Source organism: Neolamprologus brichardi, chromosome 12 (assembly GCF_056152115.1).
Source record: "Neolamprologus brichardi isolate AB-2024 chromosome 12, ASM5615211v1, whole genome shotgun sequence".
In the NCBI taxonomy this organism is placed as follows: Eukaryota; Metazoa; Chordata; class Actinopteri; order Cichliformes; family Cichlidae; genus Neolamprologus; species Neolamprologus brichardi.
In genome coordinates, this window is record NC_142115.1 from 16,564,832 (window position 1) to 16,581,380 (window position 16,549).

The window sequence follows — 16,549 nt, forward strand, 5'->3', positions numbered from 1 at the left end:
TTTTTAATATCTATTTACCGATGTCATTCATGCAAGGACTAAAGGTCCCCATGAGGTTTAGCCTAATATTCACCAATCTGCCACAAGATTAAACCCGCTGACAGGTGAAGCAGATAAGTCTGATCATGCTGTTAAAATGCAAAGTTCTGCTAGCAAAACTCTGTTCCCGGCATTTCTGTGAATATTACTTTAACATGCTGGCTTCCTACCTAAATGTAGTTACAAGCCAAGCACACATCCACCATGGCAACGGCACTCCCTGAAGACAGCTGCCTTTCCAAACTGCACAGATTCCAGCCCAGTCAAGCTTGTAGACTTGACTGGAATCTGTGGAGTGAATCTCCTGGGAAAACCACAATCCATGGACCATGAGACAAACTGGATCCAAAAGATCCTCTGGCAATGCTGGACTGCCAGACAGATGACCAAGATCCAGTGTATCAGAGATGCTTTCATGGCATTAAAGTGGGTCTGCCCAAAAGTAGGCAGGTTGTTTTAATGTTGGAGCTGTATCAAGCAAAATCTCAGCATAGTAAACGAGGAAATTAAGAGCTTTGTCCTACCGTGTGGCTACTTCGTTTTTGGCTGTCTGGCTTTCCAGCTCTTTCTTTGCTACTTTCTTTGTGCCCAGTAATAAAAACAGGTGGAGAACTGGCTGAATTTAGATTAAGATTACAGCTGCTGGCTAATGTTCACTTTCATGCAGGCTGTGTCGCCTAAATTCTATATCCTTCCAGAATATCTGCAACCCTCTGTCGCTGAAAAATGTACTGTTTTAATCTTCATGCGAGCATGGTTCAGTGACATGGCAACTAGTTTAGCAAATAAGGTTATCCAGTTACAAATGTGATGTAGAAAGGCCAGAATTTGTGAGTCTATCTGTAGTAAAATATGTTTGTCTTGAGAGAATAGGGTACACTTTAATGATAACTACACAGTAGCTCAGTTCTGTCTGTCAGCTACAGAGGTCAGACCGTATGGCTTAGATTATACATGTCTGTAATATACTAAATCAATGTGTGGATCATGCTGAAATGCCTCTCTCAGTTTATAAAAACAGTGGTTATAATTTTGAGTTTCTCAGATACATTTACGCCTATTCCCAGATCTGTGCTTTCATTGCATTATCAGACCTGTGGCTATGCTGGCTATCCAATTGTTTCATAAGAATGTGTGAGTTCACGTCACTGCCGCGTTCCAGTCCACTCAGCGTGTGTGTGTGTGTTTGCATTTCTATTATGTCACAGTGATGATGTGACACTGGCAGGCAGGCTTACAGGGGCCTCAGCCCAAACATCCCCGTCCACGCTGAACATGCCTAGTCACACCAGGTTGCCGAGAACCTCTGGATCACACGGGGGCTTCTGGGTAGCGGGATTATCCCGTGAGAGGAAACAGCTGAGGCCTGTGTAGCGTCAGCAATTGCTAATCAACACTCTCACCACACACACATGCATGCACACTGCCACAATCTATGGTTTCCCTTAGTAATCCCCTCCTCCTTTTTTTCTCCCCAGTCTACAGGGGTCACAAACCCACAAAGGCCCGGGCCCACAAAAGTCAAAAGGGGCCAGGGGGGATTGAGGGTTGAGAAGAGGAGACAAAGAGAAAACTGAAGTGCTGGGTCAAAGCTGGCCGGGCTGCTGAGTCATCACTGAGGCTGGCTTGAACTAATACTTTGCAAACATTTCCAGTAAAAGTTGATGAGCTGTCTCTTCGAATTTGCCTTGTTAATTTTGGGAAAGAAAATTGAAAGCGGTTCCTTCATTCCTCAGTTTCGACTGCACGTCACAGAGCTTAGAAGTATCAGAAACTGTGAGGTCCAGTTCTGCAACAGCATCGACGTCCTTCATGTCGGTGAGATCATTTGTGCATCTTGTCCCAGCTGGATTTGCGACAAAAACAGTAGGCCCTACAACACATCCTTTCACATCCGGCGGGATCGAATTTGCTGAGCTCACTTGCGCACACATAGTTTGTAAAGAAAAATCAATCCGTAAAAAACTGGGCTGACGTAAAATGCAAGCCGATACATTACAGATGAAATTGACTTACTGGTCTGCAAAGAGACTGTTAAACATAATAAAGAGGTCATGTGTAGACAAACCACCAAGAGAGCAGCACTATAAAGTTAGAAAGCTGCAAGTTGTACAAGTTAAACATTTATCTGAGTTTAAACAACTAGGCCCAGTTAATGTTGGCAAACTTTAACACCGATGTCTTATTTCAGGACAGACTGGGCTAATAAAAAAAAAATACTGCAGTATTAAAAAAAAAATTACAGGGAATTTGAAGTTGTATCAACACAAATGTTTTTGGTTTTAACACAAAATGTGTGCATCGTCCAATATCTTAGTATATCGTCCATTCAGTGTCCTTCTTAGTACCTTGCATCTTTTGCCAGCAAGGATCAGTGCTACCTTCAAACGACCTCTAGGGGCAGTGTTGTACTACTTTTCAAGAGATGATTGGCTGCCTTTGTGCTTGCAATTCTCTTGTGACCCATTTGTATAGATTTTTTTTTTTAAGTAAAGCACTGGATAATGATTAGTCATTTAAACAACATTTGCTTTTGTATTTAGAGGATGCTTTGTTGTGATCAGTTGTATATGATCAGCGGTCAGTGAAACGCAGCAAAGGTGAACAAGTGTGCAATTGACCTACACTTATTGCGTGTACAGCTTTGGAGGGAAAACACACACAGGAACCACAGTTGTGTAATTTAGAACAAATGTTTATTCAAATCAAGAGGAAGAACTAGACGAAAGGTTAAAGCATTCAGAACATAGTATATTCATAGAATATCAATACATCATCGTGATGGGAAAAAAAATGAAAATGAAGAAAATTCTTTGAGTAATATTGCACTTTGTTTCTAAAATGTTTCAGATCCCATCTCCTACATCCCATCTCTCTGAACATTTCAGTTCCTGCCTTCTTCAGGTCAGGAATTTAGCTTAGTTTTGACACTGGACTACTCTGAGGCCCAAGCAAATGGACTATGGAATTGACCCACCTGAAACAAATATGTAAGCTTATTCATTACCGCGTAACTTGATTCAGTTTCCCTAAGATAAAACCCCCAACAAAAAATCGCAAAACAAGTACATTAGTTACCACAAAAAGAAAGTGTTTTGTCCCAGGTTACATAAATGTTTCTTGAAGGGAGAAGGGTGCTGATCAACAGCTGCCACTCCCTGGCCTGAAGGGGATCAGACAGGTCAGGGAGACCAACCCAAAAGGTTGTTTGTTAAAATTATAAAAACCAACCTATCAATGCCCAGAAATACATGGAAAAAGATAATAGTCAACCCTCATCAGCTTCAGAAAAAAAAAATGACACAATGAGGCCTGTCCAAGATGTCTTTTTTTTTGTTTCTTCGTTTAAAACAACCCTTGCTTTAAATGTCTTTTTTCTCTCTTCCCTTTTTGTCCATTTCAAAAAAAACAAAAACAAAAAAAAAACAAAAAAACACGGAAAGGTCTGAAAACATACAAGTGTTAAACAAAGAGAAACGACAACAAGAGTTGCAGAGACATTGAAAAATGAAGCATCATGATCAAGTCCTTTCTGTGTCAAGGCCACTAAGATAAGATCACTTTAATAATCTGCAGTTCGCTGAGCACTATCAGAAGCTGTACGGTTAGTTGCCAGCAGGATCTTGATAAGAGCATGCACACACCGAGCACACACACAAAGTTGCCTTAGCTACGTTTTGAAATGTAAACTTAGGGAAAGAAAAAAAAAAGAGTTACTAATCTTAAAAAGACTGAATAATGCATTTGCGTCCTACACAACACCACTTTACTTAAAAATCCTCTAACACATGGTTAATACCAAGTAGTTATTAAATCCAGACCTTCACCACTGAATGCTACATTTTTTTCTTATTTTGTGTTTTTTTTTCCTTTCTTTTTTAAAGTGCTGCTTGTCATCTTTTCCTGAATATGCTGAACCTCTGTTACAGCTGGTCTTTTATCATGAATGAGTTAGGAAACCAATGTATTACTCATTTCAATTTACTACTACTACTGCTACGACTACTACTACTTGCTCTGACCAGCATGAACAGAAGTTTAGCAATATTCCCAGCATTTCATTTGTGCTGAATTTACTTTCTTATTTCAAAAATATTTTTCCATCTTTTCTTCTTTTTTTGGAATTAGCATCCTGGCTTCACTGGTCTGGTAAAGTCTGTAATGGATGAAGTGGGAAAGTGCAGCAGGACATAAAGGGAATGTGATTCGTCTCAAAAAGAAAAAGCTGCCTCGCTCCTCTGCAGGTCTGCCTCTCGTTTTGGTAGTGAACAAAAAACTTCATTATTTTTTCTAAGCAGTGCAATTAAAACAAAAACCTCAAAACGTTATCTTCTCTCTCTCTTTTTCCCCCTTTTAACAAGTGAGAAGACCACCTGAGACAGTGCTATTCGGGCAGTTATGCAAGCCTGGCTTGCCCTGAGATTAGGAGTAGAGGGGCTGCAAACAATTAGGGTGAGTCCCTCAATAGGGCACCACTTTATGTCTCTCTCACACACACACACACACAAATTATACACACACCCACGCAAGCAAGCGCTTTTCCCGTCAGCTTCAAATTGAGTGGCAAAAGTCTGCAACCCTGCTAGTCCAAATCCAGAGCCACCACGAAGCTAAAATTGTTGCAAGCTTTTCTGTGACTGGAGCGAATACAAGAACAGAATAACAAGAAAAGCTCAACTCAAGAGGAGGGAAACCACAGATTCAAGCTTAGGAGGCAATGTAGTTAAAAAAAAAAAAAAAGAGAAAAGAAGAAAGCTTCCACATAAAGATTAAGTCTGTTGTACAAGTACTGTCTGGTTGTTGTTAGTCACAAGAAAATTAAAATTCTTAAACAACTTAAACAATTTCAGTGCATTGTTCTTGTACTTTTCAGTCTTTGTTTTGCTTTTTCTTTTTTAAAACAAATCCTACTCTCAGCGATGCTCAGAGTGATGCAGATTTCAGTCTTATAGTCTCATAGTCTGGTGCGTTGCAAGGCTGAAACTAAACTATTAGTGATTATTTTTTTAAACTCTCATTAAACAGAGCCACACAACTCAAGTAAAGAACAAGATGTGCAAAACAAATCCATAAATGAGGCAGAAGGACCTAGTATTTGCTTTTTTTTTTTGATGACTGATGCTGCTGCTGAAAGCTTACTTTCAGGACTACGGTGGTGACACCTTTTTCTCTTCATCCCATTTCCTTAAGGTGAGTTCTGCTGATGAACGGACATGACAAGTTCTGTCCTTTGTGAGAGGAGCTAAGTCCTTATGTGCCACAGGTACAGAAGAGTCAGGGGTGAAGAGGAGCTTGGCAGGCTGAGCCGTGGCGGTTCTTCCTCGTCATCGCCGTTGTCAATACCATCACCAGGGCTCGCGCAACTAGAGGGTTTTTTTTACCCCGCCCTCTTCGCATACAGAATGGATACATGTTCATCTGTACATATGTCACCCTCAGCAAGCTGACACAGGAAAGGAAAGACACCCGGAACTGGTGACTCCCATTTCTCTTGCTGAGGGAAGGCAGGAACAGATTCGTCCAACCCGACTCACTCATTTTTGTTTGGTTTTTTTTGGTTGGATATTCTTGTTTTTCCTCTTATTGTCAACAGCATTTTGTAAATGCTGTCAGCTGAGAAAATAATCAAAGCTGAGCCTTACAGCTAGGCTTCTTTGAGTTTCCCCAAACATCTCAGGGGAATTGCTGGGATATTCTCAGCGTGATGGGCAAGCATCAAGTCTGCGCTCCTCTGTACGGCTGGCATGATCTGGGTTAGGATCAATCTAGAATGGGGGAAAAGAGGAGAAAAAAGGTGTTTATTCAAGGAAACAAACTGTTTTTGAGACTCTAAAGGAAGGTCATTTGCCATTTGGTGCTTACCTCAGAGTACAGAGGAGGGGGCTGGAAGCGGAATTCGTGAATATAGGCGAAGAGAGGTCCGTCCAGCTCCTCGCGGGCTGCTGGGACATCCAGACAGCTCTGTCTCTGCTCTTCCGTCACAATTTCAGCGTAGCTTGGAGGAGCTGCAAATGAAGACGAAACAACAACTCAGCATTCTTGCGATTACGATCCTTTGATTAAAATAGAAAAAGATGCTTCATGACAATGAGATCAAACGTACCTTCCGGCCTTTCAGGCAGACCCATGCCCAGCCAGCTCATGCTGCACTGGCTGCTGACGCTGGAGGTGCGAGAACCAAATGGGTGAAGAGGGATGGTTCCGATGACAAGAGGAAGGTTCAGGGACAGGTTGATCGCTCCAGGTATGTCTACATACACCTGAGCACAGACATAAGAACACCACAACAGTTTAGCATATGCAAAAAATAAAATAACATGTCATACAGGGTTATAAAAAATGTAAAAGGACTATGGTCAGTCTAATAAAAGGCTCTGGAGCTGAGCAGTCAGCACAAAATGAAATGGCTCCTTTATCTTCTCAGAAGTACTCGAACCAGGACTGGGTTAGTTTGACAATATGTGGGTCACTGTCATGAGATCAGTTGCTTACACAAGGTATAAGCAACCTAGCATTTCTGTTCATGGTGTAAAGCAGGTATAAGCACCCTGATGGCAGGTGCTGCCACAGATATTCTGGGCTAATGCTCTTAGCTGCATGTGGAGATAACAACTGGTGCAATCCAAGGCCTAGTTTTGGCAATGTGAGCTGAGTCAGCCAGGTGCTTTACCAGAAGAGATATTGACTTAGTAGGAAATATAACTTCTACAACAGAATGGCACTTAAAACAAGTAATAATGTGGTGGTGGTAAGGTCAGGGGAGTGTATTGGAAGTAGCAAGACTTGTGTTTCCAAATCTACAATATCTGGATATACACTGAAAGATTATGTGAAAGTGATCTAAACGCCTCATTATTGTGCTCACCATGAGAGAGTACTCCACTCTGATAATGCTGCAGTCCAGGATGGAGGGGGAGACTGGCGGGATCTTCAGCATCTTTCCATTCCACGTCTCCGTTTTGCCCGAGGACAGAGATTCTCCCCGCAGGTTAGCCACAAGCTGTTTGACATCCTTCATCTTCCCTTTGGCGTAGAAGGTCTGAGTCTGGTAGATGGCCGCCTTTGGCACGACCATGCGTGATGAGCAGTTCTCGATCTCAGCAAAAATCTGGATTGACTCCCCTATGGAGTTAAAAGGACAGGAAGCAGGTTAGCTGAAGTTTATCTACATTTATTTATCAGGTATGTTTTTGATAATCAATGCACAAGCTGCAGGGACTTCCACTTGCTTATCTGGTTACGAGATAGCTAAGAAAGTCATTAATTATTCACTTATTCTTACCTGGGGTGTATCCTTTCCTCTCAATTTTGGCACTTAGGGAAATAGGACCTGAGGTGCAGAACCAACAGCAAAGTGTCTTATCTTTTGTGCCGGCCTGTGGTGACTGGGGAAGGTGGGGGGAAAAAATAAAGACATTATTTTTTGCCACAATAAAAGCTAGATTGATAATCAAACACCAGCTACTCCATAGTTATAACAATGAATAGCAGCTAAATGTTTTCAATACTTGTTCTGTATTTATTTTTTCCATGATTCAGGGTGTCTACAGTGTAACCTGCTGAAATTCCTCATAATTAGGAAAATTATGCCCTAAGTGACTCATACTACGTTTTTAATTCCTTCATTCAGTGCCATCACCAGCTAAAAGGCTCATTCACTGGTCAAGTGAATTGAGTCGTAAGCTTACCAGCAATAATGGAGTGTTGATGTCAATGTGCTCAAAGACTGTAAATTCTTTCTTGGTCTTCATGGGTAGGAGCCATGGCCTGTGGAGTTCTGCCTTTACCCAATAGCGCACGCTGCCATGTTTCCCTTCGAAAGAGGTAGCCAGAGGTCTGCAGGAAAAGAGCAGAGCAGGAGAGAAGGGAGAAATAATGTTATAATCACAGTTCAGCCAAAAAAAAAAAAACCCAAAATAAAATAACTGCAAGTCTCCTAATATTTATGAAACACTTACGTCTGTGGAAGCTCAAGGCTGAATGCATACTCATGTCTTCCTGAATGGATAGTGGTGAGTCCTTCCTCTGAGTTATCATCGTCTGAAAAACAAGGAGGACAATAGTCCAAACACATATATACCATACCTGCGTAAAATGCTCTACGAAGGCATCTGAAAGTCATACCAGAAAAAAAACAAAACAAAAAAACACAGGGTGGGGGAGAAAAAAGAGAATAAAAAGGAATTTACTATAATATCTGGCCGATTTTAAAATTATGTTAATGTATTGAGAGATAAACAGTACACCAATATTTAGAGGAAAGTAAAAGAAGTTGATTGTTTGATGGTGTCAGAAACGGAGCCCTTTTCCCTTCCTTCCTTCTTCTAGTGTTATTCACAAGAACAAAGAAGTGAATCAAAGAGATCCAATGTATGATGCTAATACATTGAGGCTATTATGGGCGGTGTGGAGGTTCGACAAAAATCTTAAATCTGCGCTTTAAAAATAAATAAATAATACATTAAAACAAAATCGGGCACAAGTACAGGAAACTGTGTTAGAATTTCACTGCCTAGCAGAAGAATGAAATGTAGTTTTCGACAGGGTTGTACAATTTCGAGTCTCGAACTGCATTTTCTTTTTTTCTTTAAATATATGAATATATATTTTTTTCAGTTAAAACACAAAGAGTGATTTTTGTAAAGAGCTAGGTGGACAGCTAGGGTGCGCTTCTGCCAGCTCAGCACTCCCTCCCTCCCTCCTCCCTCCTAGCAGCAGCAGCAGCAGCAGCCGTGTGGTAAACAAGTGCAGAGCTGTCACTCAAACGGCAGACTCCAGCAGGAGGAGACCGGCCTAAACCGGAGCGAGCAGCTTCCCACAGCCACCCAGCCTTCATTACGCATTCACTGTGCGACACCGCAGTACCTACCGACCTACCTACTACACTGCAACAACGTATCAAAGAGCATACTCCGAACAACTGCAGCAATTTCTCCACTTTAAACGACAATCTTTCGATTTTATTAAAATTATTTTTATCGCTATCATTTTATGAGTTATCATGTTTGCTTAAGGGCTGAGCTAGTAAATATATATATATATATATATATATCATATCATTATTATTATGTTAATTATATTATTAATCGTAACGGTATAAATGTTACCTTCCGTTAACTGTCTGGGTTTCCTCCCCCTTTTTTGCACTAAAAAATGCACTAAATAAAAGTACAGAAATGACTGTTGGTTAAGCACAGTTAGACTGTTAAACACACCTATAACAAGACAACATTTCGCCTAGCAGAATACACGTTTACCAAGGGTTTAACCATAGGGATAAGTATAGGAACAAAGTATCAAGCACTGCAGCTCCTTATACGTTTCAAACCGCACGTACTTTCATCCGGTAGCTACATTTTACAGCTTTTTTTCCCCCTTCACTGAAAAGTTGCAGAATTTTCTGTCTGCAGGGTAATGATGTCATCAACCACAGATGAACATCGCAGCCAATGGCAGGCAGCCGGAGGTAGGGGCTTGCGTCTTTACCCCGCCTCTCCCGGTCCAGTTTTCTGAACAGGATTGAACCGCTTTGAACAATAGGGGGAAACTTAAGAAAAGCTACAAAGAAACACTCTTTAAGATGTGGTTCTGCAATGAAATACACTTACAGAGACTCTAAACACTGCTATATTTCTCTGGGCCTAATAAAGAGAAGCAAAAACAAAACCAATCTTACGCTGGACGTTAAATACTTCGAAAAATACATCGAGCAGAGCTGCTGTCATTCATTCTGACACCTTGACACAAACAAGCAACCACGGAGCTGTATGTTACGAGCGTAAAAACATCATACATACAAGCGCCGTCAGAAAATGCAGCATTATGAAAGTTGGTCAACTTTTTAATCGTGTCTATCACTCTTGTTATCCTTCAGCTACACCTTACACTGAGCCCGAGCCCACTAAGAGCATCTCACCCAGGTCAAGTGAGAAGCAAGAACTTCTGCAGGAAAATAAAATCAAAAAACAAGTCCTCACCTCTCTCGTGTCCGATTAGGATGTCTTTGTGGTTCAGATATTCCACTTCTTCTGTGTAGTTTTGCGTGTAGGCAGTGTTGGATCCAGCATTTCTCGATTCAGTCCAACGAACTTTTGCAAATCCTTTCGCGTGGATTTTGAGAGATTTCACACGGATTTCTCCGGTGACTTCAATGATCACCCTCCCTGAGACGCAGTCCCCGCTCGAGAAAACGGGGACATTGCTGTCATTGAGACAGTCATAGCTTACTGTGAAGCTCTTTACCTTTCCTAGCACCATGGTGGAAAGAGGCTACACAGACCTTGAAATACTAAAAAAAAAGAAAAGACTCAATGAAGAAATATCTCATAGAGCCGTTTTTCTGGACACTGATCAGTTTACCACCTCTGCAAAAAGCAGCAGGCACGATCAGTGGCTTCTTCGAGGGCAGTTCATTGAGATCTAGTAACAGCAACTGATGCTGTTATCATCTGCCTATCTGCTCGCTAGTCCCAGTCAGACAAGGAAACCCCGGTAGCTCAGCGCACTTTAAACGAGTGCCAGTGTGGGGAAAAACAACCTCTGGGCGCATGCGCGGGGCTTCACTGCCCCCTCCTTCCGCCTTCTGGAACAAGTGTGGCACACAACCAGATGATAAGTAAAGTCAAACAGCTGAAAGACTACACAAAGAAATGTTCGCCAAAAAATATCGTTTGAGAGGAGAGGCTTTAAATCTGATTCGATTTGTTGAAAATATACGAACAGATCTAACAAAAAGTATCACCCAGACTTATTTCCTAGACTTTTGGTTCAAAGAATGAGAGAAGAAATGTTATTAATGAAATTTTAATGAAATTACAGATGCCCTGGCTTTATGGTATGTGATGCAGCAACGATTCATGGCTCATACATCAGCTATGAATCTTCTTATAGGTCTACAGCTCTACAACCCCAGCCCTGCATCGGCATTTGTGCACACACACACACACATTACATCTGCGATGTAATCCACACAAATAGTTTCACATTATCAGATTTACTGCAGCGTCTGCATCTGTGCACAATCACCAAAAATAAGAAGAGCTCGATTTTGTTGGATGATGCCTGCAGCACTGTCAATAGTAGAATTGTTTCATAGTGTTTAGCCTGGGGGTCTAAGGTGAATATATCAGCCAGCTTCTTAAATATTCGCATCTAAATCAAACTTATTATTTTGTGGAAAGATTAAATGAATCCACGGCACGGCAGACATCATCCTTGTGCTGAAGTCCTAGTTTAAAGATAAACAACTCCGAGGATCAAGACGCCACCTCGCGGCGGTCGTTGTTCCCAGCGTGGGCGGCAGTATCACCTGTTGAACGTCACTGCAACTTACTGTTGGTTCAACCAACAGCTTGTTAGTGCCAAATGACATAACTTCTGATTTCAATTCAGTGATAATTACAGGGCATAAGATTATATTTCGTAATGTTATGTTACCTATAGCCATCTTTCCGAGAGCCTTTACAGTTATAGTTAGTTACACAGAAATTGCGATATGTCTCTGTGTCTATGGTCCGTATTTGGATCTACAGTAAAGATTGGCGCTAATTAATTAAACACAGATTGTATTTGATTAAGATTTCCATCCACACATCTTTTGCTTATCTAATTCGGGGTTTGGAGTTTGAATACATCAGTGGTGCGAATTTGTGGGCGAGCTCTTTTTAGGCTTAGATAAATGCTGCCCTCTACAGTTGGCATTTTGTAATGACAGGTTAAGGTAAGATTGGTTTTGATATTATTTGTGTTCTTGTTGCTAAGTTCTTCTCATCTCCTGCTGGTGTTAGAATTACTGACAGTAGGTGTGATTTATGTTAAATATTTGTTTTTACATTTTTTCCGCTTAAACGGTGATATTTGCATAAATAGTCCGTTTTTAATGCAAGTTAGAACGTCAACAAAAATGAAACCTCTTATTTTGAAAGCGTAACCGGGATGTGTACAACATATCAGGCTGAGGCGCTTGTAGGCGAGCAGGAACTTTGTGATGCCCACTAATAAAAGTCGAATGCTTTTCCGACGGGTCTTTTCTTTCACGTCTATAACTTCAGGAGGACACGAAGCTGTCATGAACATAATAGTGCTGGGTTTCATTTTCCTTTCTCAGCAATGTGGTCGAAGTATTTGCCAGAAAGCATCCAAACCCAACATTGTGATGGTGATGAGTGATGCATTTGTAAGTATGACTTAAATTTCAGTGCTTTATTACTAGATAGTTACTCTTAATAGGTTAAATCAGAATGAGAAAGCTGTATTGTCCATCAAAATTCAACAGCATTGCAGAGATGCTTTATATTTTGTGGCTGAATATTTCCTTGTTATCTTCATGTATAACTTGCATCTGTGTATCTTGATCCCCATATGATTTTTTGCGTCTCTTGAGGATGGTCGATTGTCCTTTGACCCTGGCAGCAAACTTGTACAATTGCCATATACAAACTATCTCAGGCAGCTCGGCTCCACCTTTCTTAATGCTTACACCAACTCGCCCATCTGCTGCCCTTCCAGAGCAGGTAAGCGACATATTTGCCCTCTAGAAAAAACATCTACTTTGACTTTCTTTTAAAATTGCATGTTGTGCTTAAACTTTGCTCTCAGCAATGTGGAGCGGTCAGTATGTTCACCTCACTCAGTCGTGGAACAACTACAAGTGCTTAGATGCAAACACAACCACGTGGATGGATTTGCTGAAGGAGAATGGGTATCGATCCAAGATGATAGGCAAGCTGGATTATACATCTGGGGCTCACTCTGTCAGGTACTGTTGTAAATGTAAGGTTTAACGTGTAGCATGGTCTCAGTAGGAAAACACTTTCGCTTTCCTCTTCTTATTTTTTTCCCCCAAATTAAGATCAATATTATGCACACACACACACACACACACACACACACACACACACACAATCACACAAGGAAAAAATGCTAGTGGCAGTAACAGACTGTCTGTGTGCATTTGCATTTGTTTCCAAACAGTGCCTTTCACATTTTTCCACTTCCTGTTTTTGCACATGTGTTGCAGTAATCGAGTTGAGGCATGGACACGAGACGTCCAGTTCCTCCTGCGCCAAGAGGGCCGGCCTGTTTCTGAACTTGTTGGGAATAAGTCGACTGTAAAGATCATGAGCAAAGACTGGGAAAACACAGATAAGGCCACGCAGTGGATCCACCAGACAGCTACGTCCACCACACCCGAGCCTTTCGCTCTTTACCTTGGTCTCAATTTACCTCACCCGTATAAGACTGAATCCCTGGGGCCGACTGCAGGGGGATCCACCTTCCGTACGTCACCATACTGGCTCACAAAGGCATGCTTTTTCCGTCTCTGTTTTTTTTAAAATTGCACTTTGTGTCAAAAAAAAAAAACCCTGAGTGAAACTAATTTTTGTGTTTTTTTCTTACGCACAGGTGAATTCTGACCTCATCTCTGTTCCCAAATGGTTGCCTTTGGCTGCCATGCACCCTGTTGACTACTACTCCACCTTCACCAAAAACTGCAGCAGTGTTTTTACCGACGATGAAGTCAAAAGCATTCGGGCCTTCTATTACGCCATGTGCGCCGAAGCCGATGCCATGCTGGGTTAGTTGACAGCAGTAATTCGCTACAGTCTGGTCTCACAGCTGCTATTTTGGACTGAAAAGATGTTTTTGAGATTTTAAAGAAGAAAACAAAACATGCCTGGAATGGTGTTTTCTTTGAGCTTACAAATGCAGTGTAGAAAAAAAAAATACAAACCATCATTTATTTAAAAGTGGAGAGTTAAAGCATGTGAACCTCACAGACACACTGTCTGTGGCACTGTTATCTTTTCTCTGCTGTTTGAATAAAGCTTTTGATTGAATTCACAGACAATCCCAAAATGGATTGGCTCTTACTCCATCTTCCACATGCTCTGTCTCACCAGGTCAAGTGATTTCTGCATTGAGAGAGACCGGCGTGCTTAACAACACAGTCGTGATCTTTACGGCTGACCACGGGGAGCTGGCCATGGAGCACCGGCAGTTCTATAAGATGTCGATGTTTGAAGGAAGTTCCCACATTCCCCTTCTCATCATGGGGCCTGGGCTCATCTCTGGCCAGCAGGTCAACCAGCTTGTATCTTTGGTTGATCTCTATCCCACTGTGCTGGGTAAGGAGGCAGACAGACAACATAGGATGTTGTGGATCATCTGCCTCATGTCACCCTCTCCCTCACATCCTCCTCTTTCACACCAGCCCTCTGGATGTCCTTCTTCACTACATGCGCAAACCTTCTCTGTGGTCTTCCTCTTTTTCTCCTACCTAGCATCTTTTGTTCCATTTATCCACTCTGCACATGTCCAAACCATCTCAGCCTTGCCTCTCTGATCTCGTCTCCAAACCAGTTGACCTGTGCTCAGCTCAGCCTCCTGCCTTTTTTTCAGTGCTGTCACTGCTGTTTGACTACTGTCTATAAAAACAGCATGAAAGCGGTGGTAAATATTGATTTGATTATTTCAAATCGAAATTTGTGACACATTTTTATATTTTGCAGAGATTGCTGGGATTTCAGCAGTAGGGAATCTAAGCGGCCAGTCCCTCCTTCCTCTGCTGTCCACATCCATTGCTTTTTCTAACCAACAGCAGAGAGCCTGGGCATTCAGCGAATATCATGGTTGTAACGTCAACGCCTCTACTTACATGCTGCGAAGTGATCAGTGGAAATACATCACGTACGCCGATGGCCTGAGTGTTTCCGCGCAACTCTTTGGTGAGCCTAAAGCTTCTGACGCTAACTTCAGCTTGTCTTCGTATGTGTCTGTTACAACCCGGCTCAAAAGCTGCAACATAAAAAAGGAGACGAATACCAGAGTGTTAGTGAGAAGAGGTTTTATCTTAAAATGGCATAGCAGGTGAAATGGCTGGTGCCATCAAGGCAAAAACTAGTGAGTTTCTCGAAAGTCCGCCTCAGGTGTGCTTTTATCCACACCTGACTAGGTGTGGCCAGTTAGGGGCTGCAGAGGGGCGTAACAGTGTCCTTTAATTTTTTTCTTGCTTTTCTTTTTCAGATCTTACACTGGACAAGGATGAACTTCACAATGTGGTTCACAAATTCCCAGATGTGCAAGCACATCTGGAGAAGCTGTTGCGTAGCATCGTGGACTATCCAAAAGTGTCTGAAGCTGTTCACGTCTACAATAAAAAAGCATTCGGTGCATGGCGCCTTAACTTGGGGAGAAACTATAGTCAAGTCATTGGTAACCTCCGGTGGCATGTGGATTGGCAAAAAGATGCATTAGCCAATGAGAGAGCCATTGACAAGTGGCTCTATGGCTATTAGTGATATTTTATGTCTAATAACTATTAGAACAAATTGAAATTGCACTTTGATAAAGTTTGGATCTTTGTGTAAGTCATTGATCTGTTCTGCGGTGTCTCATGTTAGTACTGCAGTGGTTACAGTGATGGATAACCTACAAATGTCCTAGGCTCACAGTGTGACACACTTCAGTCTACATCTCTGACATCGTCCCCTTCATACAAATTTCCACCAGTGTTTCAGGGACTTTACATGATTTTCTTTGTAATGTAGTGTAAATTACTTCTGTAATTTAAATGTATGTAATTTATGTAATTTAAACCAAAGTGTCAGTTATAATTAATTATTGTCCATAATAGCCCAGAGGACAATTTGCACAGTCCAAAGACATGCAGTTAATGCAGATCGGTTTATTTGCTATTAAGTTTGAATGTGAGTGTGAATGGTTGTCTCCTTTTTGTGTTGTGCCTACACAAAAAGACATACTGGTGTTCAGAGTGTACCTTGTCTCTTACCCTATGCAGCTGGGACCCCCCTTCTGTCTGAACTGCTGCCCTGAAGTTTCAGAACATTAAACACAAGGAATAAATAATTTCCCTCCAAAAACTAAATGCTGTTAGGACTGTGCATGTTTTTCTAAGAGAATCATCTGTGTAGGGTTTGCCCACAGAATGTAAAACATGTTGTATCAGTGGCATGATGTACAGTTTACTTTACCTTTTTAGAAAATTTTTATGGTGAATTTTAAGGTATTTTTGTACTCTTTATATATCTATATAATTTTTGGACATTTTTGAAAGTCATTTTCAGATGGCTGCACTGATAATATAACATCCAATTTCACTGTACATGTGCAATGACAATATATTATTATCATTATTATTGTTATTGCTTCAAACTCCATGCATTTGCTGATGGTGAACTGGCAATGATGACTGGGTTATAAGAACAACTGGAGAACAATTTAGGCTTCAAAAATAAAAGTAAAAAAAAAATTAAAAATTCAACCCTTTATTTGATAATTTTCTGCAGTGAAAGAAAAACAAATAAGAAACCATGAAAAAAAAGATCTGTCTAGTTGCATCTTTAAAGTTACACTTTTTAAGAAATATTTTAATTCTTGTGTGGTATGCTTGGTATAACCCTGTTAATAATACTCTAGAACCAGAAAAACGAGATTTAAAAAATATTGTTTAATAAATAATTATTCAGTTACAGATCAGACTTAAAAAAAT

General features: G+C 41.1%; 2 protein-coding genes across 4 annotated transcripts; one reads left to right on the forward strand and one right to left on the reverse strand.

The window, feature by feature from the left end:
* Positions 1 to 2,713: 2,713 nt before the first annotated feature.
* On the reverse strand, positions 2,714 to 10,537 carry arrdc3a (arrestin domain containing 3a). Of its 2 annotated transcripts, none has more exons than XM_006784071.3 (8): positions 10,017 to 10,537; positions 7,998 to 8,079; positions 7,728 to 7,875; positions 7,322 to 7,424; positions 6,905 to 7,161; positions 6,143 to 6,299; positions 5,902 to 6,044; positions 2,714 to 5,804 (listed from the first exon to the last, which is right to left on the reverse strand). In XM_006784071.3, the coding sequence occupies exons 1-8, from the start codon at positions 10,294 to 10,296 to the stop codon at positions 5,736 to 5,738; spliced, it is 1,239 nt and encodes a 412-aa protein (XP_006784134.1). In that variant the 5' UTR covers positions 10,297 to 10,537; the 3' UTR covers positions 2,714 to 5,735. The 2 variants fall into 2 exon arrangements, with proteins under 2 accessions (XP_006784134.1, XP_006784135.1); XM_006784072.3 differs by having other exon boundaries at positions 7,998 to 8,150; positions 10,017 to 10,147.
* A 971-nt stretch (positions 10,538 to 11,508) lies between these two features.
* Positions 11,509 to 16,363, forward strand: arsk (arylsulfatase family, member K). 2 transcript variants are annotated; one of them, XM_006784074.3, is made up of 9 exons: positions 11,509 to 11,758; positions 12,146 to 12,214; positions 12,422 to 12,551; positions 12,637 to 12,796; positions 13,058 to 13,343; positions 13,444 to 13,615; positions 13,941 to 14,165; positions 14,550 to 14,765; positions 15,064 to 16,363. In XM_006784074.3, exons 2-9 carry the CDS (start codon positions 12,194 to 12,196, stop codon positions 15,333 to 15,335), a joined length of 1,482 nt encoding a protein of 493 aa, XP_006784137.1. In that variant the 5' UTR covers positions 11,509 to 11,758; positions 12,146 to 12,193; the 3' UTR covers positions 15,336 to 16,363. The 2 variants fall into 2 exon arrangements, with proteins under 2 accessions (XP_006784137.1, XP_006784136.1); XM_006784073.2 differs by lacking the exon at positions 11,509 to 11,758 and having other exon boundaries at positions 11,998 to 12,214.
* Positions 16,364 to 16,549: the final 186 nt, after the last annotated feature.

Coding starts and splice junctions, on each gene's coding strand:
- arrdc3a (XM_006784071.3), bottom strand. CDS start 10,296: ATGGTGCTAGGAAAGGTAAAGAGCTTCACAGTAAGCTATGACTGTCTC. Junction 7,876..7,997: donor AGCCTTGAGCTTCCACAGAC/GTAAGTGTTTCA, acceptor CTTTTCCTGCAG/ACCTCTGGCTACCTCTTTCG. Junction 7,425..7,727: donor TCAACACTCCATTATTGCTG/GTAAGCTTACGA, acceptor CACCTTCCCCAG/TCACCACAGGCCGGCACAAA.
- arsk (XM_006784073.2), top strand. CDS start 12,026: ATGCCCACTAATAAAAGTCGAATGCTTTTCCGACGGGTCTTTTCTTTC. Junction 13,344..13,443: donor CACCATACTGGCTCACAAAG/GCATGCTTTTTC, acceptor TCTTACGCACAG/GTGAATTCTGACCTCATCTC. Junction 14,166..14,549: donor TCTCTATCCCACTGTGCTGG/GTAAGGAGGCAG, acceptor TATATTTTGCAG/AGATTGCTGGGATTTCAGCA.